The sequence below is a fragment of the Megascapheus bottae genome, chromosome 17 (assembly GCF_031878675.1).
Source record: "Megascapheus bottae isolate mThoBot1 chromosome 17, mThoBot2.hap1, whole genome shotgun sequence".
In the NCBI taxonomy this organism is placed as follows: domain Eukaryota; kingdom Metazoa; phylum Chordata; class Mammalia; order Rodentia; family Geomyidae; genus Megascapheus; species Megascapheus bottae.
This window is the reverse complement of record NC_143525.1, coordinates 16,362,972-16,389,648: the sequence shown is the minus strand read 5'-3', so window position 1 is coordinate 16,389,648 and position 26,677 is coordinate 16,362,972. Positions and strand designations below refer to the sequence as shown.

Genomic DNA, 26,677 nt, shown 5'->3' with positions numbered 1-26,677 from the left:
CCCTCCCCAAGCCCCGGGTCGACAGGGCTGCTGGCAGCTGCAGCCTCTACCCGAAGCGCCTTCCAGGACACCTAAGGTCCTCGAACCCACGCAGGTGACCCCGGGTCCTCCGGCCTGGCGAAGAAGCAGGCCACCCCCGCACGGTTAACCACTTCGCGGCGGCACCCGAGCACCGCCCCTCCCGCCGGACACCCGCAGCCCGGAGAGGCCGCGGAAGGTTAAGCGGGACACACTGGGTCACCAAGCGCCGGAGGGCGAGGGCCTCGGCACCCCATCCAACCGACTGAGGGTGGGGGATCCCCTGCCTAGCGGCCCAGCCCCCTGCCCGCCACCCCCGGCTGCGCCCGGCCCCTCCCCGCCGGCGCCCCAGCGCCCTCCTGGATCCTCGTCCCCGCCCGCTCGCTCGCCCCGCCGGGCCTCGCCGAAGACTTTGGAGCGGGAGGAAGCGCGGCGGCGGCGGCGGCGGCGGCGGCGGCGGGCGGGGAGGGGGGGTGTGTCGGGGCGGGCGCGGCGGTGCAGGGTTTTATAATCGGCGGGGCGGGCGGTCTCGGCGCGGGAGAAGGGCCGTCACCGAGCGAGCGAGCGAGCGAGCGATCGGAGCGCCGGGACCGCGCCATGGGGGCCGCCGGGCGCCCGCGGGGGCCGCGTCTGCTGGCGCCGCCGCCGCCGCTGCTGCTGCTGCTGCCGCTGCTGTCACCGACCTGGGCGGCGCTGGACCCCCAGCTGCAGCCCAGCAACTTTTCTGCGGACGAGGCCGGGGCGCAGCTCTTCGCCGAGAGCTACAACTCCAGCGCCGAGCAGGTGCTGTTCTGGAGCACGGCCGCCAGCTGGGCGCACGACACCAACATCACCGCCGAGAATGCGCGGCTCCAGGTGGGCGCCCGGGCCCGGCGGGGGCGGGGCGGGGCCGTGGGGACCAATCCGGCGCGGGCGCGAGCGGCGAGGTACCCGGGGGGGGGGTGAGGACGGGGGGCGGGGGGAGCAGGGGGCAGCCCTCAGCCCCAGGGGCCCCAGCCCGACCCCAGCCCCATGGCCGCCTTCGCCCTGCCGGCTCCACCCCTCACACAGGCCCCATACTCAGGCACCGCCGGGCACGTGATCCCTGCCAACACCCAGACTGACTGGATGAGACCCCCACCCCCACTCCAGGCCGGGAGAGGATGGAGCAAAGGCCTTGCTCCACTGTGCTCCGCAGCCCCAGTCTTTGGATAATAGCTTGTCCACCCATCTCCGGACTCTGTTTCGGTGGCTGCCTCTTCTGCTCCATGGCGCTCGGAGGCAGGCACATTTCCCTAAGTGCCCACCTGACGGCCACTGTTGGGGCGAGATCCAGGCCTGGGATCTCAGGAGGACTACGGATTGGATCCGTGAAATCCCTTAGCTGTCCTCATTCTCCTAGCACCGTAGCTTCCCCTGCATGGTCTCCACCTGAGCTGGCTTCCCCTTCCTGCCCTCCTGGTGCCCACAGGAGGAGGCAGCCCTGCTCAGCCAGGAGTTTTCCGAGGCGTGGGGCCAGAAGGCCAAGGAGCTGTACGAGTCAATGTGGCAGAACTTCACTGACCCAAAGCTGCGAAGGATCATCGGAGCTATACGCACCCTGGGGCCTGCCAACCTGCCCCTGGCCAAGCGGCTGCAGGTGGGGCTGCAAGTGGAGGAGGCACTGAGTGGCTTGGCTTAAGTACTCCATGGTGGTGATTAGGGGAACAGTGTGTTGGGGAGGGTACCTGGGCTCTGCGTGGGCTCTGGCTGCAGGGGAGTGAACAAACGGTAGAGGACTACTAGAAGCATCAGTTTTCCTTGGGATGGAGTGGTGAGTTCTTTATTTTGAAGTATTGTGGAGTAGAAAGCTAAATTCCAGGGCTGGGGTGTCACTCAGTGGTGGATGACTTGCCTAGTATGTGTGAAGCCCTGGATTTCAAACCTGGCATGTATAGAGGCAGCCTAATGCAAGTAAATCATAAATACTCCCTAGGCCAGCTTGGCTTATAGACTTCACTAGAAAGTTTAAGAAGTCAAGACAACAGGGCCAGAGGATGAGGAGAATTTACCTCATGGTGACGGGTACTGAACTAGTACAAGACCAGTTTTCCCAGGGTCAGGACACTTGCTTCACCTGCTTGCCTCCACTGGAAGAGGTAATCTTGTATTTGTGCCACTGTGTGCCCTTGTCCAAGCCACATCCGTCTCTAGGCCACCCATTCTTTCCTCCCAAAAAGAGGAGGGAGGAGCCAGGCACCAGTGGCTCATGCTTATAATCCTAACTACTCGGGAGGCTGAGATCTGAGGATTGCAGTTTAAAACTAGCCCAGGTAGAAAAGCCAATTAACCACTCAAAAACCAGAAGTGGAGCTGTAGCCCAAAGTGGTAGAGCACTAGTCTTGAGCAAAGGAGCTCAGGGACATTAACCAGGTCCTGAGTCCAAGCCCCAAAAGTGACCCCAAAAAAGGAGAAAAATGGAAGAAACGAATGGGTCTGAAGGCTGTTCATCACTAATGTTTTCTCTCCGCTGATTCCCAGTACAACTCCCTGCTAAGCAACATGAGCAGGATCTACTCCACCAGCAAGGTTTGCTTCCCTAACAAGACTGCCACCTGCTGGTCCCTGGACCCAGGTACGGCCCTGTTTCTTCCAGTCACTGGGGTTTCCCGGGAGTTCCCTTGCTGTACCTAGGCGGGCCACATATTTATCAGCAAAGCCACAAGCACTGACTGCGCCTGCTCTGTGTGCAGACTCCCACACCTTTAGTCTCTTCCCTTAGCCACTCCCCTGCTTTTCATAACAATCAATTTGGGAACCTCCAGCCCCACTCCCTCCATGAGTGGCTGGCCTCTCCTTTCACCATTAAGCCTTCTTCCTGGCCTTCCAGATTTGTCCTTCCTGAGTCCATTCACTTCTTCTAAGAGTCCTCCTAGGCTTTGGACCCCTGTGGGAAAGGGAGGGAGAGAGAAGAGAGTCCCCTTGACATTAACCACCATGAAGGGTCTGTCTAAGATTTGGCCTCTGACTGTCCTTTGTGTCAACCACCTTGGATAGATTACTTTCCTAGGAACATGGCTCTGCCCGTGTGCTGCTTTGTCTGGCTCTTAGCTTCATTGCACCCACCAAGCCTGTAGACTGCCCTTGGCCTTGGGGAGAATATGATGATCCTGAACCAACTGGTGGGAATGGTCAGAACCAGTGTGCCACTCTGAGGAAGGTTGTCACAGGAGACACACAGGTCTTCTCCACTGACCCTGCCCACCTGTGTCTCAGAGCTCACCAACATCCTGGCTACCTCGAGAAGCTATGCCATGCTGCTGTTCGCCTGGGAAGGCTGGCATGACACTGTGGGCATCCCGCTGAAACCCCTCTATGAGGACTTCACTGCCCTCAGCAACGAGGCCTACAGACAAGATGGTGAGCCAGCCTTCCCACCTTACCAGGCATTCTGGTCTGCTCTGAGCCCCCACTCCTGAGGCAGACAGATTGGCTGATACCATGATTGCAGAGCCAGCCCCAGGTCTCTCAGCTGAGAGAATGGCAAAGCTAAAGCTGGAAGACAGAGGCTCTGGCTTCAGGCCTGAACTGTTCCCTTTTGTCCACTCTGCTAGGCTTTGCAGACACAGGAGCCTACTGGCGCTCCTGGTATGACTCTCCTACCTTTGCCAAGGACCTGGAGCACATTTACCATCAACTAGAGCCTCTCTACCTGAACCTGCACGCCTATGTCCGCCGTGCACTGTACCGCCGCTACGGTGACAGATACATCAACCTCCAGGGACCCATCCCGGCTCATCTGCTGGGTAAGAACTGGCCTCACCTGTGCTCTAGTCCCTGGGTTCACAGGAAGAAAGAGGGATGCTGACCTTGTGGCCACAGGCAAGGGCCATGGTACTCTTTGCTTCTCCATATAAGAGTCCAAGTGGCTGCCCCAAATATTAATATTCCTGCTTTACAGATGGAGACTCTGAGGCTTAGGAGACACAAAGAGGCTCCATGGTTAGAGAGCTGGCACAGGGAAAGGTCAAGATTCAAACCAGAGGCATTGACTTCAGGTCCAGGGGAAGAGCCATTCTAGTCCTAGTTTGTGCCCAAGGAAGCCAGCCCTATGTCACCACCTCAGAAGGGAGAGATAGGACCCTGGCATGGATAAAGAGGATGCCAGAAGTATGGCGTGGGCTTATACCTGCAGCAGCCTGGGAAGGGTAGAGCATGTTTGGGGGGGGGGGGAGAGAGAAGAAGTGTGTTCGAGGCAGATGTGCAAGCCAGTGGAGCTGCTCTGAGTTCTGAGCTTAGAGCAGGTGTCAATGCTCGGAGTGACAATGACCAGGCTGTTCCATCTCTCTCCTCCATCTAGGAGACATGTGGGCCCAGAGCTGGGAAAATATCTACGACATGGTGGTGCCCTTCCCAGACAAGCCAAACCTAGATGTCACCAGTACTATGGTGCAGAAGGTAAGCGCTGGAGGCAGGCTTCAGGTAGGGGCCATGAGAGCGAGTCAGAGATGGTAGACCGGAAGGAAAATGTGAGGATCCTTCCTCTCCTGTATCAGCCAACCACAAGCTGGGATCTGGATCCCCAGCAGCAGAGAGCCGGCAACCGTCCACTTTCATCCACATGCTGTGGTCAGTGGGGTCCTGCCTCTGAGAAGATTGGCCAGTAAGCAGGATGCCTTCACAGGCAGGAAACTGCCCAGGATGAGGGCTCTAGGAGACCTGCCCTTCTCCCCACAGCAACCACAGCGGGATGCAGGCAGCTAACCCTTGACCTTTCTTCTCCCTCTCCCCCAGGGCTGGAACGCTACCCACATGTTCCGGGTGGCAGAGGAGTTCTTCACCTCTCTGGGACTCTCACCCATGCCTCCTGAGTTCTGGGCAGAGTCAATGCTGGAAAAACCCAGTGATGGGCGGGAAGTGGTGTGCCATGCCTCTGCCTGGGACTTCTACAACAGGAAGGACTTCAGGTGTACACATGAGAGGGGCATGATAGGGCTGTAAGAAGGGGACTTCAGGGGAACAGACCCACCTCCACTGCTCCTCCACTGGCGGGGGCTGCTCTATCCATGGCCCTCTGTTAAGCCCAGGAAGGCCTTCCCCTGACAGTCAATTCTGTACCTAAGCAACTCAAGCTAGCCTTGAACTCAGGATCCTCCTGCTTCAGCCTCCTGAGTAAGGGGATTCGAAGCCTGTGTCATCCTAGCTGACATTGCCTCTGAATGGAGTAAAAGGGTCTGGGTGATAATGACCCAGGGTGTCTTGTTTCAAGCCACTTCTTACCCCAGGGAGTACTCTCCTTGGTCCTGATTCTTGTGCCAGCCTTCCCAACACCTGGGCCCTGCCGTGTCCTATCCTTCACCATCTCCTTCTTCATGCTCCAGGATCAAGCAGTGCACACGAGTCACGATGGACCAGCTATCCACCGTGCACCACGAGATGGGCCACGTGCAGTACTACCTCCAGTACAAGGACCTGCCTGTTTCCCTGCGCAGAGGCGCCAACCCTGGCTTCCATGAGGCCATTGGAGACGTGCTGGCCCTTTCGGTCTCCACTCCCGTACATCTGCACAAAATCGGGCTCCTGGACCATGTCACTAATGACACGGGTATGAGGAAGCTGGGAAAGCCCAACTCCATTCAAACCCCCTCTACATCCAAGCTGAGGCCCACTCAGCTCTGCCTATCTGTCTTGTTTCTGCCTCCCAGACCCCAAAACCATCGCCTAGAGCTCAGCAGTCTCCAAGAGGCAGGGTTCTGGGTCTCTGGACTCACCTTCTCTAAGGCCATCCAGACTCTCTTCTCCTACTGATCTCTCTTCTTGTCTCATCTCCTGACAGAAAGTGACATCAACTACTTGCTAAAGATGGCCCTAGAGAAAGTTGCCTTCCTGCCCTTTGGCTACTTGGTAGACCAGTGGCGGTGGGGGGTTTTCAGTGGCCAGACTCCCACCTCCCGCTATAACTTTGACTGGTGGTATCTCCGGTGAGTAGAGGAATGAGGAAGGGCCTAAGTTCTGGGCAGCCAGGAACCTTCTACCTCCCTCTCTCAGCCCTCCTTCCCTTCTCTCTCTCTTCCTACCCCCTTCCTCCTTCCACCTGAAACTCCCTCCCCCTGAGGCCGTCTCAACTTCTCAGGGTGAAGAAGGGATGGGTTAAGGGAATATCATTCCTGCGAATCTCAGGCTTTGGGCAGCCTGCGGGCAGCCCCTAGGCCTTCAAGGCAACTTAACCATCTTCTTCCAGAACCAAGTATCAAGGGATCTGTCCTCCCGTTGTTCGTAACGAAACCCACTTCGATGCCGGAGCTAAGTTTCATGTCCCAAATGTGACACCCTATATCAGGTACTTACATGGCCCCACCCCCTCCACTTTCATCACCTCTTTAGTCCCTTCCTCCCCTCTTACCATCCTAGCCTCCTTGCCCACAATGCTGCTCCCTCAAGGGCTCTGAATTAACGTGCACATGTTTCTATCTTCTCCCCCTCGATTCAGCCACTGGCTGGAACAACTCATGCAGGGTGCTGAACGGTGCTTGGGCAAGAGCACCTGCTTCTGTTAACCCCTCAAATTCCTTCCAATGCCCACCCTATGCCTGCAGGTACTTTGTGAGCTTTGTCCTGCAGTTCCAGTTCCACCAGGCCTTGTGTAAGGAGGCAGGCCACCAGGGCCCACTGCACCAATGTGACATTTACCAGTCCAGCCAGGCTGGGGCCAAGCTCAGGTGTGTGGAGAAGGGAGGGAGGGCAGGTGAGAGGGCGGGCAGGCAAGAGAGACTGGTAAAGGGTACCACTGGCTAGTTGGTCTGGGACACTGTAGGACTGAACTTGTCTCTTTCTCATTGAACATTTATCGAGCTTGGTATCAGGTACGATGAGGTGAGGCCATACCCTCCCCAAAATTCTAAGCTTCGGGGTCTTCTTGCTATTGCCCTTGTAGCCAGAGGCAAGGGGTGGGCAGGCAAGGACAGCTATTATGCCCCTTGTGCCCTGAATACTCATTTTTCCTGACAGGGAGGTACTGCAGGCAGGCTGCTCCAGGCCCTGGCAGGAGGTACTGAAGGACCTAGTGGGTTCAGATGCCCTGGATGCCCAGGCACTGCTAAACTACTTTCAGCCACTCAGCCAGTGGCTGCAGGAGCAGAACCAGAAGAACAGCGAGGTCCTGGGCTGGCCAGAGTATCAGTGGCGTCCACCATTGCCCAACAACTACCCAGAAGACATCGGTAAATCTCTGAGTATGGGTGACCTGGGACTAAGGCAAGTCCTCAACGCTAGGCTCCAGGCTCATGCCCCTGGTTCCCGGTAGCCTTTCTCCCAGCTGAGCCCTTGCCATCCACAGAATGCTGGACCACCGCTGAGTACCAGGAGCACCCTGGTAGAGTCCTGAAGTGGAGATGGGCGTCTTTTCCCTTTCATCCTAGAGAATGTGTGCCCAGGCCTGAGGACCCCAGGGGACAGGCTGGCCAAGTATACTGCTCTATGAGGTCACATTGCAGGCTCCACTCTTATTGGCCAGGAGAGGAGGCTTCAGGACTCTGCTCCTCCTGTGGCCATGGGCCAAGGTTGGGCTGCCTCTGGGCTGCCCAGCCTCTTCTTCCTGCTGCTCTGTTGCGGGCATTCACTACTAGTCTCCAGCCATGTAACCACACACCAGGCATCAACCAACCAGAGGACATCCAGCTGGACAACAACCAAACTCCAGACAACAGTTCACCAGGCAACAGGCAGCCAGAAAACCAAGTGTCCAAGTGGGCCCCCCCTACCCTGCCCACCCCAGGACAAGGGCAGGGCAGTGAAGGGTGGTGGGGAGGGAAGAGATTGACAGGTGGGAATTCTGATTAGGTTGCACCCTGGGGAGGAGAAGGGGAGGCTTGTCTGTTTCCTTCTGCTCTGTCCCATAGACTTAGTGACCGATGAAGCTGAGGCTAACAAGTTCGTGCAGGAGTATGAGCAGACAGCCCAGGTGGTGTGGAATAAATATGCCGAGGCCAACTGGAACTACAATACTAACATCACCACGGAGAACAGCAAGATCCTGGTAGGAGCCATGACCCACCTCCACGCATGCACACTCACACAGATCTTTCACTAAAACCAGTCTCTACTAACACACCATAAATTCTTTATATGTAAGTTACTATCACCAAAGTTAATTTTCTTAACTTTTTTGTGCCAGTCCTGGGGCTTGAACTCCGGACCTGGATGTTATCCCTGAGTTCTTTTGCTCAAGGACAGTATTCTTCCACTTCTGGCTTTTTGATGGTTAATGGGAGATAAGTGCCACAGATTTTCCCACCTGTGCTGGTTTTGATCCTCACCCTCCAGATCTCAGCCTCTTTAAGTAGCTAGAATCTTAGGTGTGAGCCCCCAATACACAGCTTATATTTTTTCCCACTTTACTGATAGGACCATGAGCCTTAGGGAGGCCACAGTAACAAGCTGCCTCCATCCTGATCGGGTGTGTGCATGTGTGTGTGTGCACTCATACTGGAACCAAGGCCTGGGTGCGAGCCCTTAGTTTTTCTGCTCAGGACTGGTACCCTTACCACTTGAGCCACAAGTTTTTGCCAATTCATTGGAAAGAGTCTCATAAAATTTCCTGCCTAGACTGGTTGTTCTCAACCTCCTGAGCAGGATTATAGAAATGACGTGCCAATATCCAAGCAGATGTCCTACTCTGTTAGGATGCCTATCTGAACTGTAGGCATCTACTGATGGGCATGTACTGTACCTAGGACTTTATCAGATGACCTAGTTTGTACATCTATATAGACAAAGGCAGTATCTTAATTAAACTATGCCACACACATATACCCTCCTCATCCCCAACCTTCGATGCTATCTCCTGTCTGGAGACTGCTCCAAAGGCCCATGACACAAGTCCCTGTGCCCACAGATGCAGCACAACATGCAAATGGCCAACCACACCCTGAGGTATGGCACCTGGGCCAGACGGTTTGATGTGAGCCATTTCCAGAGCGCTACCACCAAGCGGATCGTAAAGAAAGTTCAAGACCTGGACCGGGCAGCCCTGCCTATCAAGGAGCTGGAGGAGGTATGTTCCTTAGAGAAGCAGAGAATTAAGGCCGTAGGAGGGACTGACCCCAGCTTTGGGGTGGGGGGTGATAGAATCTGCCCTGCTACTGCTGCTTCCTTGATATGTCAAGTGGTGACAAGGGCCAGGTCCACAGGTGTCCCCAGAATTTCTGAGAAGACAGTAGCTTTAGGGAATGTGTCCTCCAGAGCCCCAACCATAGTCCTTGGGGGCCCAAGGACCTTCCCCTCCCTCATTGTGCCCCTTTGTTTCCCTTCAGTACAATCAGATCCTGCTAGACATGGAGACCGCTTACAGCGTGGCTTCTGTGTGCCACGAAAATGGCACTTGTCTACAGCTGGAGCCTGGTGAGAACACCCTGAGAGGAGAGAGAGGTGGGGGCTGGGCTGGCATGGGTGGAAATGCTGCCGGGTTAGGGAGAAATACTCCTCTGGCTTTCTACCAGTGGAGCTTGTTGTACTCCCACTCAGAATCAACCCCTACTTCAGCCTTTCTTCAATATTCTGCTGCTAGGCAGGCCTCGAACTCCCCTGGCTCTCCTTCCTCTCTACATTCCATCACACAGCAGCAGGGACTGGAGTTCATCTTTCAGTGGCTTTCATGGAATCCCAGCACCTCCGTCTTCTCTTTGTGGTTCTCCTCATATCACCTCAATGTTCTCTGTCTTTATTGGATCTCTGTCCCACTCCCAACACATGGCTGAAAAGGAAACTAAGGCCAGCCAGTATTCTGAGAAGTACTAGAAGCCGGCCTCACTGGTGTCTTTCCGCTGTCATCCCTCCTTCCGCCTTCACTTCCTGCTGAACACAGGGAGCTCACAGCCCCCCATTTCTTTCGCTGTCTTCTTTGAAAAGGGCTCACTCTGGACCTCACCACACAGATACTCTTTGTTTGTTTGTGGTGGTGGTGGGGCTTGAACTCTGAGCCTGGGTGCTGTCTCTGAACTCTTCAGCTCAAAGCTACTGCCCTACCTTTGGAGCCACAATCCTGCTTCTGGTTTTTCTAGCAGTTAATTGAATAAAGAGTCTCAAGGTCTTTAGTGCCCAGGCTGGCTTTGAACCAAGATCCTCAGATCTCAGCCTCTTGAGTAGCTAGGATTACAGGCGTGAGCCACTGCACCAGGCCACACAGATACTCTTAACCCACCCCTTCCAGGCTTGGGGAATATGAACATTTTTCATAAGGAATCTCCTTCCAGACATGGTTTCTTCTTGGCCCTCAGCCCAGCTCCCACATTAGAACAATGGCAAATAGAGTGGGAAATGGAAAATAAACAGGACTAAGAAACAGATCTTCCAGGGCAGGGTTTGGCCTACAGTAGTGGATGTGGGTATGCGCACAAAGTGGAGAGAGGCAGGTATGTATGTGCCTGGGTGCACATCTAGGTACATATGTGTTTCTTGAGAAGAACGTGAAAGGGTGTGACACTCCAGCCCCCCATCAGAGAGCCCCTGATGCAGCCCCTGTAGGATCACTGACACAGCAAAAATTAAGAAGCCCCCGCCATGCACCCAAAAAAAAAAAATAGACTCAGATCACTGGAAAACCAACAGAGACTTCTCAAAATACACCACCCTTTTTAAGAAAAATTAATTGAACTTATATTTGTGAAAAGTAGATATTTTGGTGTGATCCAGAGCTGGGAGACTTAAGCACAAATCCAACAGTGACGGTTGAGAAAGTTAATGGCTATGGCCTATTCTGTGTCAGGCCAGGGACAGGCCAGGAGCCCTGGTCATGTGCCCCAGCCTGAGAAGGGGGATATCAGTTCCATGTTGTATCTGAGGAGGTCTCATGCTTAACAGCTTTGAGGCGACATAAACCTTGGGTTGCTGGGTCCTGGCAACTCATGCCTATAATCCTATTACTCAGGAGGCTGAGATCTAATGGTTATGATTTGAAGCCATCTCAGACAGAAAAGTCCTTGAGACCAAGCCCTAGTATTAGCAGGCACAAAATTATATATATATGAATATATGCACAATAAAAATACCCATATATATATATATATATATATGGGTTTCCAGATCTCTGGTGGTACTTAGACAATTCTTTGCATTTCCACTATCTTTATAGCTATTTTTTTTTCTGGCTCATAAACACTATGTGAAAGGTGTCCTGGGCCCTGAGGAACACAAAGACAAGGACAGTCCCTGCTCAGGGATTTTTTTTAACTCCCCTGGGAGGGATGTCCTTTTTGACAATGGAGAAGCAAACCTGCCAAGGTAATTTGAGGGTCAAGTAAGAGTGGGGATGAGTGAGGACAACCTGCTCTGGGATCTGGTACCTTTGGTTTGTGCCTCAGACCAACTCCTTCCTGGCTGGGGTACCTGAGAACCTCAGCAAACTTGCCCATAGGGAAGGAGGGACAAACAGCAGGTTGCTGAAACACTGCAAATGCCTGAGATGGTGTACATGTGGTGTGTTGTTCTACACATGGCACCTGGGAACTCCTGAAAGATATTGGCTCTCAGCATCTCTCCTGCCACTAGATTTGTTGCCTACATGTCACTTTCTTGTGATGGTGCCAATTTGTATTTGTGTGTAAGGGAGGGGTGTTAGGGCTTGAACTCAAGGCCTAGGCACTGTCTCTTAGCTATTTTGTTCAAGGCTGCCACTCTACCATTTGAGCACAGCTCTACTTCTGGTTAATTGGAGATCAGAGTTTCATGGACTTTCTTCCCTGGAATGGCTATGAACCATGATCCTCAGATCCCAGCCTCCTGAGTAGCCAGGAAGGATTACAGGCATGAGCTACAGGCACCCAGCAATTGTGCCAGTTTTATTCTAGTTCCAAAATGGCCACCGTCCCTTTATAAGCACATGGGAGGTGAGCTGGGGCTAAAGCCATTTAACTGTTCCTTCCCAGATCTAACAAATATGATGGCCACATCTCGAGACTACGAACAACTGCTATGGGTTTGGCAGAGCTGGAGAGACAAGGTGGGGAAAAAGATCCTCCCTTTTTTCCCCAAGTATGTGGAACTTGCCAACAAGGCTGCTCGACTCAATGGTGAGCTTTCCCTGCCAGTTACCACTGGCTTTCTGGTCCCCCTGTCCCCACCACCATCAGGCTCCTTAAGAGGTATTCTGGGAGCCCAAGACTGGGGAAAAGTAGATCCTGGAAATAGCATGGAAGTAGCAGGAAGAAAAAGAGGCTGTATCAGGAGAGCCTGGCTGTGTCCCCTGTGCAGGCTACATTGATGCAGGAGACTCCTGGAGGTCCATGTATGAGACACCATCCCTGGAACGAGACCTGGAGAAGCTCTTCCAGGAGCTGCAGCCTCTCTACCTGAACCTGCATGCCTACGTGCGTCGTGCCCTGCACCAGCATTACGGGGCCCAGCGTGTCCACCTCGAGGGCCCCATTCCTGCTCACCTGTTGGGTAAGGGCGTGCATCCAGCTTGAGGAGAGAGAAGGTGAACAAGGCAAAAGATCAGGCTGGGATAAGGGTAGAATTCAAGCACTAAAAGGAACATGGCCGAGGGAGGGGTCTGGGAGAAGCCCGCTGCTCACATTTGGTGACAGGTTTCTTTTTATGGTGCTGGGCATTGAACCCAGCATCTTGTCCATGCGAGGAAAAGGTTCTATTAGTGTGCCACAATCCACCTCCCAAACCCCTGTGGGTGCCATACTTGCTACAGAGCCAAGAGAAAAGTTCACAATCTTGTTAGGGGGAGCAACATTACCCATTATGCCTCAAGACAGCAAGAGCCAGAGGAATGGGGGTTGAAAAGGCTCCACAAGAGCACAATTTCAAAGGTGAAATGGAAAATGGTGGTGAGGAAGAGGGCAGATAGTCTGAGCCAAGGCAACTAGAGAAAGAAAAAAAGAATATACTGTACCCTTTAGACCCTCCATTTTCTAGTGTTTGGACCCTCAGCTTTCCCCGGATGTATAGGAGGTAGAGAAAAGTTGATGCTGTCCTTTTGTGTCCCTGTTGGACCATAGTGAACAGGTTCCCAGAGGGCTGTGTTATGATGAGCTGAGAGGCCAGACAGGGCCACAGACCACTTAGAAGTTACAAGGGAGACCCAGAGTGTTGTCCAGATATGAGTCTAAGGTCTCACCTACCTGCTCTCCTTGAGAGACCAGATGCCACTTGAGGGGCTGGGGAGGTAGCTCAGTGGTACAGTACTTGACTGGCATGTGAAACCCACTGGGTTCCAAAAGGAACACATGAGCAGACGTTGTCAACTCAGTGATGGAGAAACCAGACCTTACCAAGGAGAGGAGTCCGCCTGCCCTGGGTGGCCTGAGAGTGGAGCAGAGCTGGGCTTAGAATTCAGCCTCGCGCCTCGAGCAATCAGCAGAGGAGGAGCCACCAGGCAGGCATCCCAGTCCCTCAAGAGGTCCTTGTCACCCCTCAGTGTGTGGATGGACAAGAGCGTAGCCTACCAGTCTTTAAATCCAGTCTCACTGTGTAGGAACTGTGGGCCCCTGGATGGGTTGCTAACTCCTCGACCAGTTTCCTCTGCTACACAATGGGTACAAATGGGATTACAAATGGACACGGTATGTTTGGCAGTATAGTCAGGAAGTGGTGGCTATGTGGAATTACTCAAATGTAGAATTAATCCTTGACCAGCAATATCCTTACCTGTAACCAATGTAGTAATGACCTTGTAAGTCAAAAGTGCAGGTAGAAGATGATGTATGTCAAACACCCAGCATATCCAGGCACGGCCACACATACCTGTAATTTAGTACTTGGAAGGATGAGGCAAGAGGCTTGTGAACTTCACATAGAAAGACCTTATCTTGAAAGTACCTAGCATAGTTTGCAAACAGTAGATGCTCAAGAGATACCACTACAATTGGTAGGCCTGGGATCTGGCTCCTTATCCTGCAGGAGATCATGAAACCTAAAAAGGCCACATCTGAGCCAGGTGCCAATGGCCCATGCCTGTAATCTTAGCTATACACAGCTGGAGCAGGAAAGTTTACAAGACCCTTGTTGCCAATTAACCACCAAATAGCTGGAAGTGGAGGTGTGGCTCAAGTGGAATAGCATCAGTCTTGAGCAAAAAAGCTAACGGATAGCACCCAGGCCCCGAGTTCAAGCTCCAGTCCTGGTGCTTATGTGTGGGTATGTGTACAAACCCACACATACACACACACACACACACACACACACACACACACACACACACACACACTCTATATCTGTCTCTTCTCTGCCACCTCACCTGCCTCCAGGGAATATGTGGAGCCAGACTTGGTCCAACATCTATGACTTGGTGGTACCCTTTCCTTCAGCTCCCAAGATTGATGCCACAGAGGCCATGATAAAGCAGGTCTGTATGGCCAGGGCCCTCTTGCTCCATGGGTCACCCTGGAGCTTCCAAGGAGAGGTCTCTGCTAGGATGGGAGAGTCCCTCTGATTGAGCCAGGCCTTCCAGCCTGGTGCTCTCTCAGGTCTTGCTACCCAGCCTGACATCACAGCCCCCAGTTTGGGCAGAACTCTGTCTTGCTTGTAGGGCTGGACACCCAGGAGGATGTTTAAGGAAGCTGACAATTTTTTCACCTCCCTGGGGCTGCTGCCTGTGCCTCCCGAGTTCTGGAACAAGTCAATGCTGGAGAAACCAACGGATGGGCGGGAGGTGGTATGCCACGCCTCAGCTTGGGATTTCTACAATGGCAAGGATTTCAGGTCTGTGTGTCTGTCTGTGTGTCTGTCTGTCTGTTTGTCTGTCTATCTGAAATATGAGGATCTTATCCTGAGCTCAAGGGCAAGGAGATAAGCAAAGTCAAGGATCTGTCCCCATTCTTGATACTGGAAGAACAAGAAACATGAAAGCAGTTCAGGACCAAGTTTGAGATTGAGAGGCAAAAGCGTTCTAGCCTTGAGCTTCTGATGAAAAACTGTCCACAAATGAGGGTCCCCTCAAGTGTTGGCCAGTTTCTGTCAGTGTGGTCAGATGGGGAATGCTCAAGGACCTGGAGTGACATTATGCAGACTTCTAGCCTCCCTGAATGGATCTAGCCCTTTCCCTGGCTGCAGTACAGGATTGCACAACCCATTTCCCATCACTAGCAGATCAAAGCTGCCTTCATCAGAATAGAGTTTAGTTACCTATACTGTAGTCATAACAAACCATTAAAAATTAGTGATACAAAACAACCCTTTGGTCAGGTGTAGTGATGCATGCCTATAATCCAAGCACCTAGGAATTTGAGGCTAGCCTGGGCTACATAATGAGACCCTGTCTCAAAAGCAAAACAAAGGGCCAAGAGTTTGGCCTAGTGGTAGAGTGCTTGCCTAGCATGCATAAAGACCTGGGTTGTACCACATACATAGAAAAAAAGCCAGAAGTGGTGCTGTGTGGCTAAAGTGGTAGAGCTCTAGCCCAAGGACAGTGTTCAGGCCCTGAGTTCAAGGCCCAGGATTAGCAAAATAAAAAAGCAAAACAAATAAACCAGTGGATTATAACTGTGATTATATGGGCCAGGAAGTTAGGCAATGTGCCATGGAAATGGTTTATTCCTTACTCCACAGTGATTGGAGACCTTAGTTGTGTGTGTGTGTGTGTGTGTGTGTGTGTGTGTGTGTGTGTGTGTGTGTGTGTGTGTGCAGGTGTACATAGGGCCTCACACACGCTAGGAAAGTACCAATGGGCTACATCTCCAGCCCCAGCTAGGGTAGTTTTAGTGGCTGAAATAACTGCTTTGTGGCCCAGAGCCTGGCACTTCTTCCTTCCCTATTCTGCTATGGACTGAGTTTCTTGGTGTTCTTCCATGTGGGGTGGGATGTTCAATTTGGCCTCTCTGCTCACACACTGGGTAACTGACTGGATAACTAGCTAAGAGCTGGTCAGGCATCTCCTGGCTGCCTTGTGATCTCTTACAGTGTGTTGATCTCAGGCAGGCAGATTCATTACCTGACAGCTGGCAACCCTCAGCCAAAAGCAGAAGCTACTAAGACTCTCAAAGGCAAAGCCCAATATTGACAGTTACATTATGGTATTATATTTTATTTTACTTTTTGTGCAGGTACTGGGGTTTGAAATCAGGGCCAGGTTATCCACTCAAGGCTAGGATTCTACCACTTGAGCTACTTTTCATGAACTTTCCTACCTGGGCTGGCTTTGAACCACAAACTCAGCTCTTAGTCCCCTGAATAGCTACCAGTGCCCAGCTTCTCATGTTCTATTGTCTGTGTTCTAAAGACAGACTCCAGACCTAGATCCAAAAGAAGGGACAAAAGATGCTACAGCTCAGGGTGAAGTAGAAAAGATGATCTGCCCTATTTTACGAGAAGCCTAGAATACAAACACAACTGAGACACAGCTCACTGGGCTGCCTGGCTCTGGGCCCTTCAAAAGCATGGGGACTGGAGTTGTCAGGTTGTAAGATAGGCAGGACCAAAGGGGTAAAAGCTCCCAATTTTATGCGATGTCAGAGGAGGAGCTGATCAGACCCAATCTCATGATGGACTTGAACTACAAGGCACCTTGGTTACATCCAAGGAGAACTTCCTGCAATTGGAAGAGAACAGGGGTGAAAACCTGACTTGGACAATCCTGCAGCTATCAGCCAGTCTTAGGCCTAAGAATTCTTCAAATACACTCACTAGGGTTAAAATGCATGAGCTGGAAAATAGCCAGATGTGATTTCCCTGAGGAACTGGCCCTAGAGCAAGTAAGAAACACAAGGGGCTGAGAAATGGCTGGAATTGACTAGGGACTTTCCAGTGCCCGTTTCCTCTTTGCCAGCAAGCTCTCTTGATGTTTCACTTTTCCCTTCCTTCCCATGTATAATTCCCTGCACACAGCAGTGCCTCTGTTCTGACACTGTCTCTCCCCATCCTGTCCCCAGGATCAAGCAGTGCACCACTGTGAACATGGAAGAGCTGGTGGTGGTTCACCACGAAATGGGTCACATCCAGTATTTCATGCAGTACAAGGACTTGCCCGTGGCCTTCCGGGAGGGCGCCAACCCGGGCTTTCATGAGGCCATTGGGGACGTGCTGGCCCTCTCCGTGTCTACTCCCAAGCACCTACACAGCATCAACCTGCTGGATAAAGAGGGCGGTGGTTACGGTGCGAGAGGGAAGAGGAGATCTTGGTGAACTGAGAGCCCAGAAAGGGCAGGGAGTTGGGAGGTAGCCCCTGTACAGTGAGGTTTGGGGCAGAGCAATGGTGGGAGAGGAAGACTCCAACAGGGTGAGTCTAAGAGGATGGAACGCACAGACCATTCCAAGGGTCAGCTCTCAGAGTCCAAAGAGGTACCCAGCTCCCCACTGCGCATGGGGACCGAGCTTCTAGGCAAGAGGCTCACATGGAACTGAGGCTGAGTTCCCTTCCCTTAACAGAGTATGACATCAATTTTCTGATGAAGATGGCCCTGGACAAGATCGCCTTTATCCCCTTCAGCTACCTCATTGACCAGTGGCGCTGGAGGGTCTTTGATGGAACCATCACTAAGGAGAACTACAACCAGGAGTGGTGGAGCCTCAGGTTCTAGAACATTCCACCTAGGGTGGTGGGTTGGGAAAGATGTCTAAGGGATGTTTGTGTAAGCTTGCATGCCTGCAGATGAGCTGTGTGTGTGTGTGTGTGTGTGTGTGTGTGTGTGTGTGTGTTTAAGCGATTTAGGGGTGGGGGATCCCAATGCCCAGGTAGTCATAAGTGGAAGGACTATCCTTCCAGTCAAAATTTCCAACCTTCCCCCAGCTCACTTCTCCCTAAATGCTCCCTTCAATATGTCTTCCCCTTGACAGGCTGAAGTACCAGGGTCTGTGTCCCCCAGTGCCCAGGACTCAAGATGACTTTGACCCAGGGGCCAAGTTCCATGTTCCTTCAAGTGTACCTTACATCAGGTAATTGGGAAAAGGAGGAGCCCAGGGAGGAGGGGGAAATGCCTGGGTCTTTGTGTTTAAGCTGCAATCACTGCCCCATCCCAAAGCTGTGAGACTGGGGGTGTGACTCATACTGCCTGGGCCCAATGCCTGCTAATAACCCTGAGATGTTCCTTTAAATATTCTTTGGGTGAGAGCCTCTGCCATCTAAGCAGCTGAAAATAGAAACTTAGCCTATAGTTTCCATAACTCAGCTGAGTAGTTAACGTTAACCAGGACACCTGTCTGAATGGTAACTGAATGCTATTCGTTGTTCATGTTGTTGTCACCAGTTAATTATAACAGGGATGTTTGTGTGAACAGAAAAGAATCAGCTTCTTCATCATTCTCCTTCCTCTCCCGACTCCCTTCTAAAACCAGTCTCTACAAGCTTCATTGTTCCGTTTTCACACATGAACAGAAAATATTTTGACTGTGTTTGCCTTCCTTCACCTGGTGGTTTGGGTTTTAAAATAAGATTGTGGTTTCTTTGCTCTGATTGAACACAATTGCCCGTGATATGCTTTGAGTAGTACCTCAAGGACCCTTCGATAGCCTAAAGCCTAAGGCTGGAGACCCAGCTTATCTGGAAGTTATTATGGGGCATGTTACAATCACATACTTGGCATCAAAGTTCAGGTTCATGACCGATTCAGCAACACCCTCTACCTCTTTCAGCAACATTTGTTTCCTCTCCTCGATCTCATTTCATAGGGTGGCCATGAGGGCTACTTAGTCATCTATGTCCCCAGCAGGCAGAGGGTCAGGTGGCCCTGGTCTACCATTGTTAAATATTCTCCTGCACTGATCTGTGAGTCATGTGCCCATAGAGTGAAAGTGCCCAGTGAAGCCCCTCTCCTTACCTGATCTCTCCAGGGTGGCACTTACCAAGGGCAAGGAAAGATATGTAAAGGACCTAGAGCCCCCCCCAGAAGGTTAGAGCCTGAGGAGACCCCAAGAAGGAGTGCCAGGTGGGTCACAGGTAGTGCAGGCTACCCAAGAATCAAGGAGAGCCTCTCAGGACTGTGGGCACTCCTGGTTGCTGGCTTTGAGTGTGTGTGTATGTCAGTACTGAGCCTTCAACTCGGGGCCTTAAATGCTCTTAGTTTTTTCTCTCAAGGCTGGCACTCTAGCATTTGAGTCATACCTCTACTTTTTTATTCTAGTTAATTGAGCTGAGTCTTCTCACAGGCTCTTCTGACTAGGCTAGCTTCAAACTTCTATCCTCAGACCTCAGTCTCCTGAGTAGCTAAGATTTCTAGAAGTGAGCCACCCAGCTCCTGGCTGATCTGTGCTTCTGATGGTCTCCAAACAGCCACTGAAGCAAGTCTTATTGTCCTACTTTCCATCCTATCACCTGAAACAATGCCACACATGGGCGAATGAGTAAAGCTTATCCCACCCCACACCTCACCAAGCCTAGGAAGGGAAGAGTGCATCACCTGCTCAAAGGTCAGAATGAGGAGGAGGGATTGAGGATTGAGGAGACTCATAAACAAGGCACGTCAGACAGGCCTGGTCTAGCTATTGCCCCAGGAATGACCCTTGGGGAAGGGTCTCCAGTCGGATTCCAGGCCAGCACTCATGCTCACCCTGAAATCAGCCATGTGACACTTGGTAGCTCAGTTCAACAAGGACAATTAACCAGTCAAGAGTGAGCAAGGGAGACTTGGCTGCCCTAGAAAGAGATATCCTGAATCCTAGCCAGCAGCCTGAGCGAAGCAGTTTGGGGAAAATGCCAAGGGAGCAAGTAGCACATGGCTTATGCCCAGCATTCAAAGAGAGAAGTCTGTGCTGTTGGTTGGGACATTTAAATTCACTCCAGACTTGGCAAGGCTGCTGCTTGGGCTTAAGACCATGTGGGCTAGTTTCCCTCCCCAGGCAGTCTTGGCAGAGCCACATGATCCATGTGGCAACCCCTAGCCTCTACTTGCATATATCTCAGGGATGGAGACTTCACTGCCTCAAGACAGCCCACTGTGCCTTCTCAGGGCTTGACTCCACACCTGCTCCCGCAGGCTGCTCCTTCAGCCCCAGAGGTGAAGGGTAGATTCATGGTTAGGAAGCGTCCATCTATACAGGCACCACTGGAAAGGGGCTTGGGCAGCTCCAAATACCAGGACAGGCTCACCTTGACATCCTGACTGCATCTTGCCTTACTAGGTGTCCCCTGTGACTGTAGCAGACTCTAGAAGGGGCCAGGTCTCCGTGACAGCACCCCTCCACCCAACCTATGTCATGTCTTCATTCCACCCCAGGTACTTTATCAGCTTCATCATTCAGTTCCAGTTCCACGAAGCCCTGTGCCAGGCAGCTGGCCACAAGGGCCCTCTGCACACGTGTGACATCTACCAGTCCAAGGAGGCAGGGAAGCTGCTGGCGTGAGTGTCCTTCCGCCCTCCGTGACTGTTTCTATTCTCTAGCCTGCAGCCCTTAAAAGGGAGCCCTATTTTCTGGAGATGGCTGCCATTTTGGCTCTTGAGCTAGGAACCACCCTCATGCCCCCCTCAGCCCCAGTCCTTCCCCTCCCTATCCTTGTCTCTATCCTTGTGCCACACCCCCACCTCAATCCTAAAGAGAAGTTTAGGGTAGGAGAGGGGTGTGGAGAAAGGAGATCATGCTTGAGCTAGAGAGGTCGGGTCCTTTCTGACTCCACTTCCTACTCTCTGGTTCCTTCCTCAGGGACACCATGAAGCTGGGCTTCAGTAAGCCATGGCCAGAGGCCATGAAACTGATCACAGGCCAGCCTAACATGTCAGCATCAGCGATGTTGAATTACTTCAAGCCATTGATGGAATGGCTCATCACTGAGAACGGAAGACATGGGGAGAAACTGGGCTGGCCGCAGTACACCTGGACACCAAACTCTGGTACCACCACCCACCCCACCTCCAGCCCTAGGCCCAGCCCCCACAGCTCACCCAGGGCTGAGCCCTCACCCCAGTCCAGGCAGGCTCCAGTTTGACCTCAGAGCAAGGTCAGGGATGCCAGAACACATGGCCCCAGCCAGCCCATCGCCCTGCCCACTGCCCTGTCTCCTTGCTTCCCCGCCCAGCTCGCTCGGAAGACTCCTTCTCAGACTCCGGCCTCATCAACTTCCTGGGCATGAATCTGGAGCCACAGCAGGCCCGAGTGGGTCAATGGGTGCTGCTCTTCTTGGGGGTCGCCTTGCTGGTAGTCACCTTGGGCCTTACCCAGAGACTCTTCAGCATCCGCAGTCACAGCTTCCACCAACCCCACCATGGGCCCCAGTTCGGCTCTGAAGTAGAGCTCAGACACTCTTGAGATCACCAGGATGGCTGGGGCTCACCAAGGAACGTCCCATGAGAAACTAGAATGGGGTGCTCGAGGAAAAGGCAGCTCAACCCACCTTCCTTCTCTCTTCTTTCCACCCTGCCTCCCACTCCTCTGGTTTTCAGATCACCAGAACCACCCAAGCCCCAGCCTCCATTCTTCAAGGCACCCAGTCATCTAACACAGGGCTTCTTCCCCAGTCTCTCTGTGTACGTGATTAAAATTCCTGCCTCCCCATCCGAGTCTGTGTCCCTCACAGGGAAGCCAGGAAGAGGGACAGGCTGCTCCCTTCCTCCGCCTCTCATTCTCTCTTCCCCTCCCCCCTTCTAGTGGCAGTTCAGTGGCCCTCTTTCCACATTGCTTCCTCCATCTTTCAAGAAAAGCCTTGGAGAATCTCCCAATTCTGGCTTTAGCTCTTTCCAACTCCCCTTCCTGCCTTTCCATCAGGCAGCCCATCCGGTATCCTGCCATGGCAGGTAGCCCCTTGCCTTATCACTCATTCACCGGGGAGAATTTGGGAATCATGGGATTCTCATAGGTTGATGCATCTTTCTGCTCTGGTGGTGCCCAAACATGGTCAGGTTCCCCAAGGAAGCTCCTAGCTGCCCATGGCTTCATCTGCAGGGCAAGTAGCCTGGAAAGGACTGACTCAATGAGGATATAGAGGTTTCTTTGCGCTCCTGCCTATACCAGCTCTGAGTGAATAGATAGCCTTGGTCTCCAGACAGAGCCATTCAGATATTGTCTAGGAGAGCAGGCCCTGGAAGGGAGCTCCCTGGACAGCCATGACACAGGGTTAACTGCCAGAGGCTGCCTGCTTGCTCTTCCCAGCACGCACATTCTCACTCAAAGCTGTCCCTGGGAGGGCCTGCTTGGATTTCAGAGAATGTCATTTTGAGGGACATTTTTATAACTTTCGCTCCGTGTTTATGTAGAAAATTTGAAAAAGCTATAAATAAAAGCCCTTTATAAAAACAAGAGATGAGCACTGTGGATATTTTGGCATGTTATCTTCCCTAACCTTTTTATTCTCTCTCTCTCTCTGCACATATTTTAAATGGGATCACACTTTCTACACTGATGTATTTTGTTTACTTTTTTCAGTTAACATAACAATATCTGTGTTTCAGATATTTATACACTAAACCTACAACTTGGCCCAAAAGAAGCTGATTGTCTTTCTGGACATTTTTTTGGCCTAGCCTCTCTGGGACTGTATTCATGTTAATTCCAACAACAAGTTTCAACCAATATCCTTAAGACCACAATATGACTCCCCAATCTCCAAGCAGTGTGAGTGGTGTGTGTGTGTGTGCGTGTGTGTGCGTGTGTATGTGACCCAGGCCTCTCCTATAGTACAGGATGTGGTATTGAGGGATCTTGGGTTTACAAGGCACTGGAAGTTTATAATTCAGTAGGACAATGGAACATATAAACACAATCTGAATCTATCCCAGCCATCCACATCCACACACTGTTTTAGTTGTCCACACCCCTTCCCAGCTTGTGTTTTGCAAGCTGTTTGTCCACCAAAGGTCATGAACCATAGAGGCTCATGCTGCCTATCAGAGCTGTGGGCAGCTTGTTGCTAACTTTCTATGCTTAAAGGACAGAGCTACTAAAGGCGCTTGGCGATTACACTTTTTATTATACTGTTTTAGACAGTTTTAATTCAACTCTGTGTGTGTGTGTGTGTGTGCGCGCGCGCACATGTGCGCGCAGTACCAAAGCTTGAACTTCAGACCTAGGTGCTGTCCTTTAACTTTTTTTGCTCAAGGCTGATGCTCTACCCCTTACACTGCATCTCAATTTCCAGCTTTTTCCAGAATTGGTGATAGTCTCACAGATTCTTCTGGCCAGGCTAGCTTTGAACCTCGATCCTCAGATCTCAGTCTCCTGAGTAGCTAGGATTATACAAATTAGCCACCAATGGTTGCCTGGTTCCACTCAACTTTTTTGTTGGCAGGACTGGAGTTTGAACACAGGGCCTCACACTTGCTGGAAAGATACACTGTCACCTGAGCCACAGCCTGAGCCCTCAATTGTTTTCTGTTTGCTGGGGAGCTGCTTTTTTTCTTTTGCACTAAGGCTTAAACTCAAGTTTCCAGTCTCTTGGCTTTTTCAATCACAGCTGATGCTCTGCCACTTGGGCCACAACCTCCACTTCCAGCCTTTGGGGAGCTAATTGGCTTTGTTCTCGGCTAGGATTATAGGTATGAGCTACCACTGCCCAGTTCCCCCTTCCAATTTTTAAAATACAATTATTCTAGTACCTATTTATGCTATCTTGGATGAGTTGGGATAGGCCAGGTCCACCTGGTCGTTAGGGGAAGACAGTGATGGCAGGAAGAGGGCCGCTGCTGTCCCTAGAGTCAGAGCTCTTCCTCAAGCTTCACCCACCAGGAGGCTTTTCAGTGATCTCTTTCTATGCTGGGCAGAGTGCTGCAGATGCTAGATCTCCCTCTCCAGCCATTCCCCACCTCTTCCTCCCCCTACTCCAGCCAGTCACCCCTACTAGCCCTGGATTTCACATGAATGAAGCAGCCTTTCACTGACCCGAGGACAATTCTACCTCAACATTTACTTTGTTTGTAACCGTAAGTCACTTCAATATTCTGAGGTTGAGGTTTTCACACCTATGAAATGCCAGTGCTAGGGGCTCACACCTGTAATCCTAGCTATTGAGGAGGCTGAGCTCTGAGGAGCATGATTCAAAGTCAGCTGGGGCAGAAAAATTCAAGACCCTTATCTCTTAATTAGCAAAAGATTCAAGTGGCTCAAGAACTAACTAGAGCACCAGGAGTACACCTTGTTACCCTTGCAAAGATGTTCCACGTGTCACATTCCCCACATTATAGGCTGAAGAGATACAAAGGTGGGCCAAGACCAGCCTTTCCCTAGAGAGGTCGAGTGGAGGATGGGGTTGGGTGGTTTTTTTTGGTTAGGTATATGTACCCTTCTTTTAATTTTCAAAATTAAATTAGCCATGTTTTTCATTTAAGCATGTTTCCTCCAAATCTGTTGTGTTTTCATGGAACTACTTTTGCTTCACAGATCCCGTTCCTAAATCATTTCAAACACACATTTTGATTTTGGGTGAGTTATTTATTTATTTATTTATTTATTTTATTTATTTTTTTTGCCAGTCCTGGGCTTGAGCTCAGGGCCTGAGCAATGTCCTTGGACTTTCTCAAGGATAGAGCTCTACCACTTGAGCCTCAGCACCACTTCCGGCTTTTTTTTTTTCTATGTATGTGGTACCAAGGAATCGAACCCGGGTCTTTGTGCATGCTAGGCAAGCACTTTAACCACTAGGCCAAACTCCCAGCCCGAGTTATTTATTTTTATTTGCCAGTCTTGGGGCTTGAACTCTGAGCCTGGGCACTGTCCCTGAGCTTCTTTTGCTCAAGGCTAGCACTCGACCACTTGAGCCACAGCACCACTTCCAGCTTTTTCTGTTTATGTGGTACTGAGGAATCTAACCCAGGGCTTCTGACACTTGTGATCTCTCTTACCTCAGCCTCTCAGGCAGCTGTGATTGTACGCATGAACCATGGAACTTGTTATTGTGGGGTTTTTTTTTCATTATCTTTATTCACAAATTCTATGATGATGAGTCTATTATATATATAATAAAATCGGTTATGCAAATAACACAAAGACACCATTATTACATAAGTACTCTCAGATATATAACCTCTTGTAAATAGCTTACTGGAACTCTGAATGGGCCAATTTTATGACGCTGCTAGAGATTTTGAGTTGGGTAGCTTTTTTGATTCTCTTTTGTAAGATCCAAGGCTTAGTTGCAAATCCCTGGACATCAGCCACTGGAAGTAGCCCTCCCGGGGGCCGAGGGGAGATCCGGTGTCTGCCACTCTGGGGTGGGGCCAATCTGGAGCAGCATATCTTCCTGCAACTTTTGTCTGTCCTTCTCTCAACGCGCACACACACTGCTGAAGTTCGCAGGAGAGGGGTCAGAGGGAGAGGAGGAAAGCGTGTTGAATCCCTAGCATGCAGATTTACAGACAAGCTCGCCAGCTAGCTTTTAACTGGAATATGTGTGCAACATGGTCAAGGAGCACAGAGCTCGCCAAACCACATGGATCTTATTTATCTCTAATTTTAAAATAATTCTTTTCCTGCTGGGTATACAAGTGAGCAATGGGGAAAGCAGTGCATCTGCTATACTGGCTGTGGGAGGGATTTCAGTGCTTCTAAAAGATGTGTGCTAGAGAACTTGACCAGACACCGGAGGGGCTTTTTCCACTCAGCCAGGATGCCCCTGTGCATGTCACTCTTGAACCTGGTTCAATATATTGTGCAAATTCAAGTTGTGGTTGAGGATAGTCTCCAAAAGTTTCTTCAGTGATTCTTTGGACTCTCTCTTTTTCCACTGTGTTTTGATGAATGAGCCTGGGATCCACATTTCTGTCTAGTCCAGGCTTTCCGTCTTGTAGGGGTGTTGTAGAGTTGTGATTTTCAAACACCTGGTTATACTATTTAAAAACAATGGCCTTGAGTGAGTCCAGGTATCGGCTTCTCAGGTCCATTTTCATAATCTGGTGGTGGTTTCAGGGCCTGATTCAGAAGGGGCACAGTGTCTTCAAAACAGAGAGAGATGCGAAGGCATACAGAGTCTGGGGATAATAGACCATATAGGTCGGCTTGTACTGGTTAGGCCTTGAATTCTGTGTTCCTCATGCAATTTGAATCCAGACTGCATTCTCCTCTGCAACTCTGAAGCTAACCGTCACATTTCTCAATGCTCTCTGAAGAGTTTTCTTAAATGAACTTTTGAATTGTTCCACATCAAAAAGGTCAACGTCTTCATCTGGTCCTTCACTCAACTGAAAAACATCCCAAACTTTCTGGTGCCGATGAACTTGAATATAAATGATGTCTGAAAGGGCTCTGTCATTGAGACTTGCAGACTTCTCCTCACAGAGCAGGACCAAGTCCAGAGCTAGCTGCTCCTTTCTCTGCCTGAAGTTTACAGTTTGCAGTTGGCTTTCAGACAAAAAATCCCAGGCTTTTAGGGCTGTCATCATTTCGTACATGGGGATTTTCAAGATGGTCCTCCTGAGAAACTCAGTAACAGTCTCATCCATCTCTCGACCCACATCTCCAGCTGCTCTCCAGCAGCCGCTCCCGCCGAGGCACTTTCAAAACCCCTATGGGTTTTTTTTTTTTTTTTTAAGTTGTGGCAAAATACATAACAGTTGAATTGTAATTTGGGGTTTTTTTGTTGTTTTGGCTTTAGTTTTGGTTTTGCCAGTCCTGGGCTTGAACTCAGTACCTGAGCACTGTCTGGGCTTTCTCAAGGTAGTGCTCTACTACTTGAGCCACAGTACCACTTCTGACTTTTTCTGTGTATGTGGCACTGGGGAATTGAACCTAGGGCTTTGTGCATGCTAGGCAAGCCTTCTATCACTAGGTCATGCTCCAGGCCTTTGGTTTTTTTTAACTGTTTTTTTGTTTTTGTCTCTTTTGATATTTAGGATTGAACCCAGGG

General features: G+C 51.2%; 1 protein-coding gene and 1 pseudogene across 2 annotated transcripts; one reads left to right on the top strand and one right to left on the bottom strand.

Moving 5' to 3' along the window:
- Window positions 1-584: 584 nt before the first annotated feature.
- Window positions 585-21,397, top strand: LOC150051185 (angiotensin-converting enzyme). 2 transcript variants are annotated; one of them, XM_090349965.1, is made up of 25 exons: window positions 585-873; window positions 1,469-1,636; window positions 2,518-2,611; window positions 3,253-3,396; window positions 3,591-3,782; window positions 4,337-4,434; window positions 4,771-4,943; window positions 5,358-5,581; window positions 5,813-5,957; window positions 6,218-6,316; window positions 6,573-6,695; window positions 6,985-7,196; window positions 7,875-8,011; window positions 8,870-9,028; window positions 9,288-9,375; window positions 11,898-12,041; window positions 12,223-12,414; window positions 14,229-14,326; window positions 14,510-14,682; window positions 16,848-17,071; window positions 17,344-17,488; window positions 17,752-17,850; window positions 20,127-20,249; window positions 20,551-20,738; window positions 20,924-21,397. In XM_090349965.1, exons 1-25 carry the CDS (start codon window positions 616-618, stop codon window positions 21,151-21,153), a joined length of 3,930 nt encoding a protein of 1,309 aa, XP_090206091.1. In that variant the 5' UTR covers window positions 585-615; the 3' UTR covers window positions 21,154-21,397. The 2 variants fall into 2 exon arrangements, with proteins under 2 accessions (XP_090206091.1, XP_090206092.1); XM_090349966.1 differs by lacking the exons at window positions 585-873; window positions 1,469-1,636; window positions 2,518-2,611; ... (7 more) ...; window positions 6,573-6,695; window positions 6,985-7,196 and adding an exon at window positions 7,489-7,721.
- A 3,874-nt stretch (window positions 21,398-25,271) lies between these two features.
- Window positions 25,272-26,273, bottom strand: LOC150051184 (centromere protein N-like; annotated as a pseudogene).
- Window positions 26,274-26,677: the final 404 nt, after the last annotated feature.

Bases quoted from the DNA above. Each gene is read 5' to 3' on its own strand.
- LOC150051185 (XM_090349965.1), top strand. From the start codon at position 616: ATGGGGGCCGCCGGGCGCCCGCGGGGGCCGCGTCTGCTGGCGCCGCCG. The intron at 5,582-5,812 runs GTATGAGGAAGC...ATCTCCTGACAG, and splicing joins CCATGTCACTAATGACACGG to AAAGTGACATCAACTACTTG. The intron at 14,327-14,509 runs GTCTGTATGGCC...TCTTGCTTGTAG, and splicing joins CAGAGGCCATGATAAAGCAG to GGCTGGACACCCAGGAGGAT.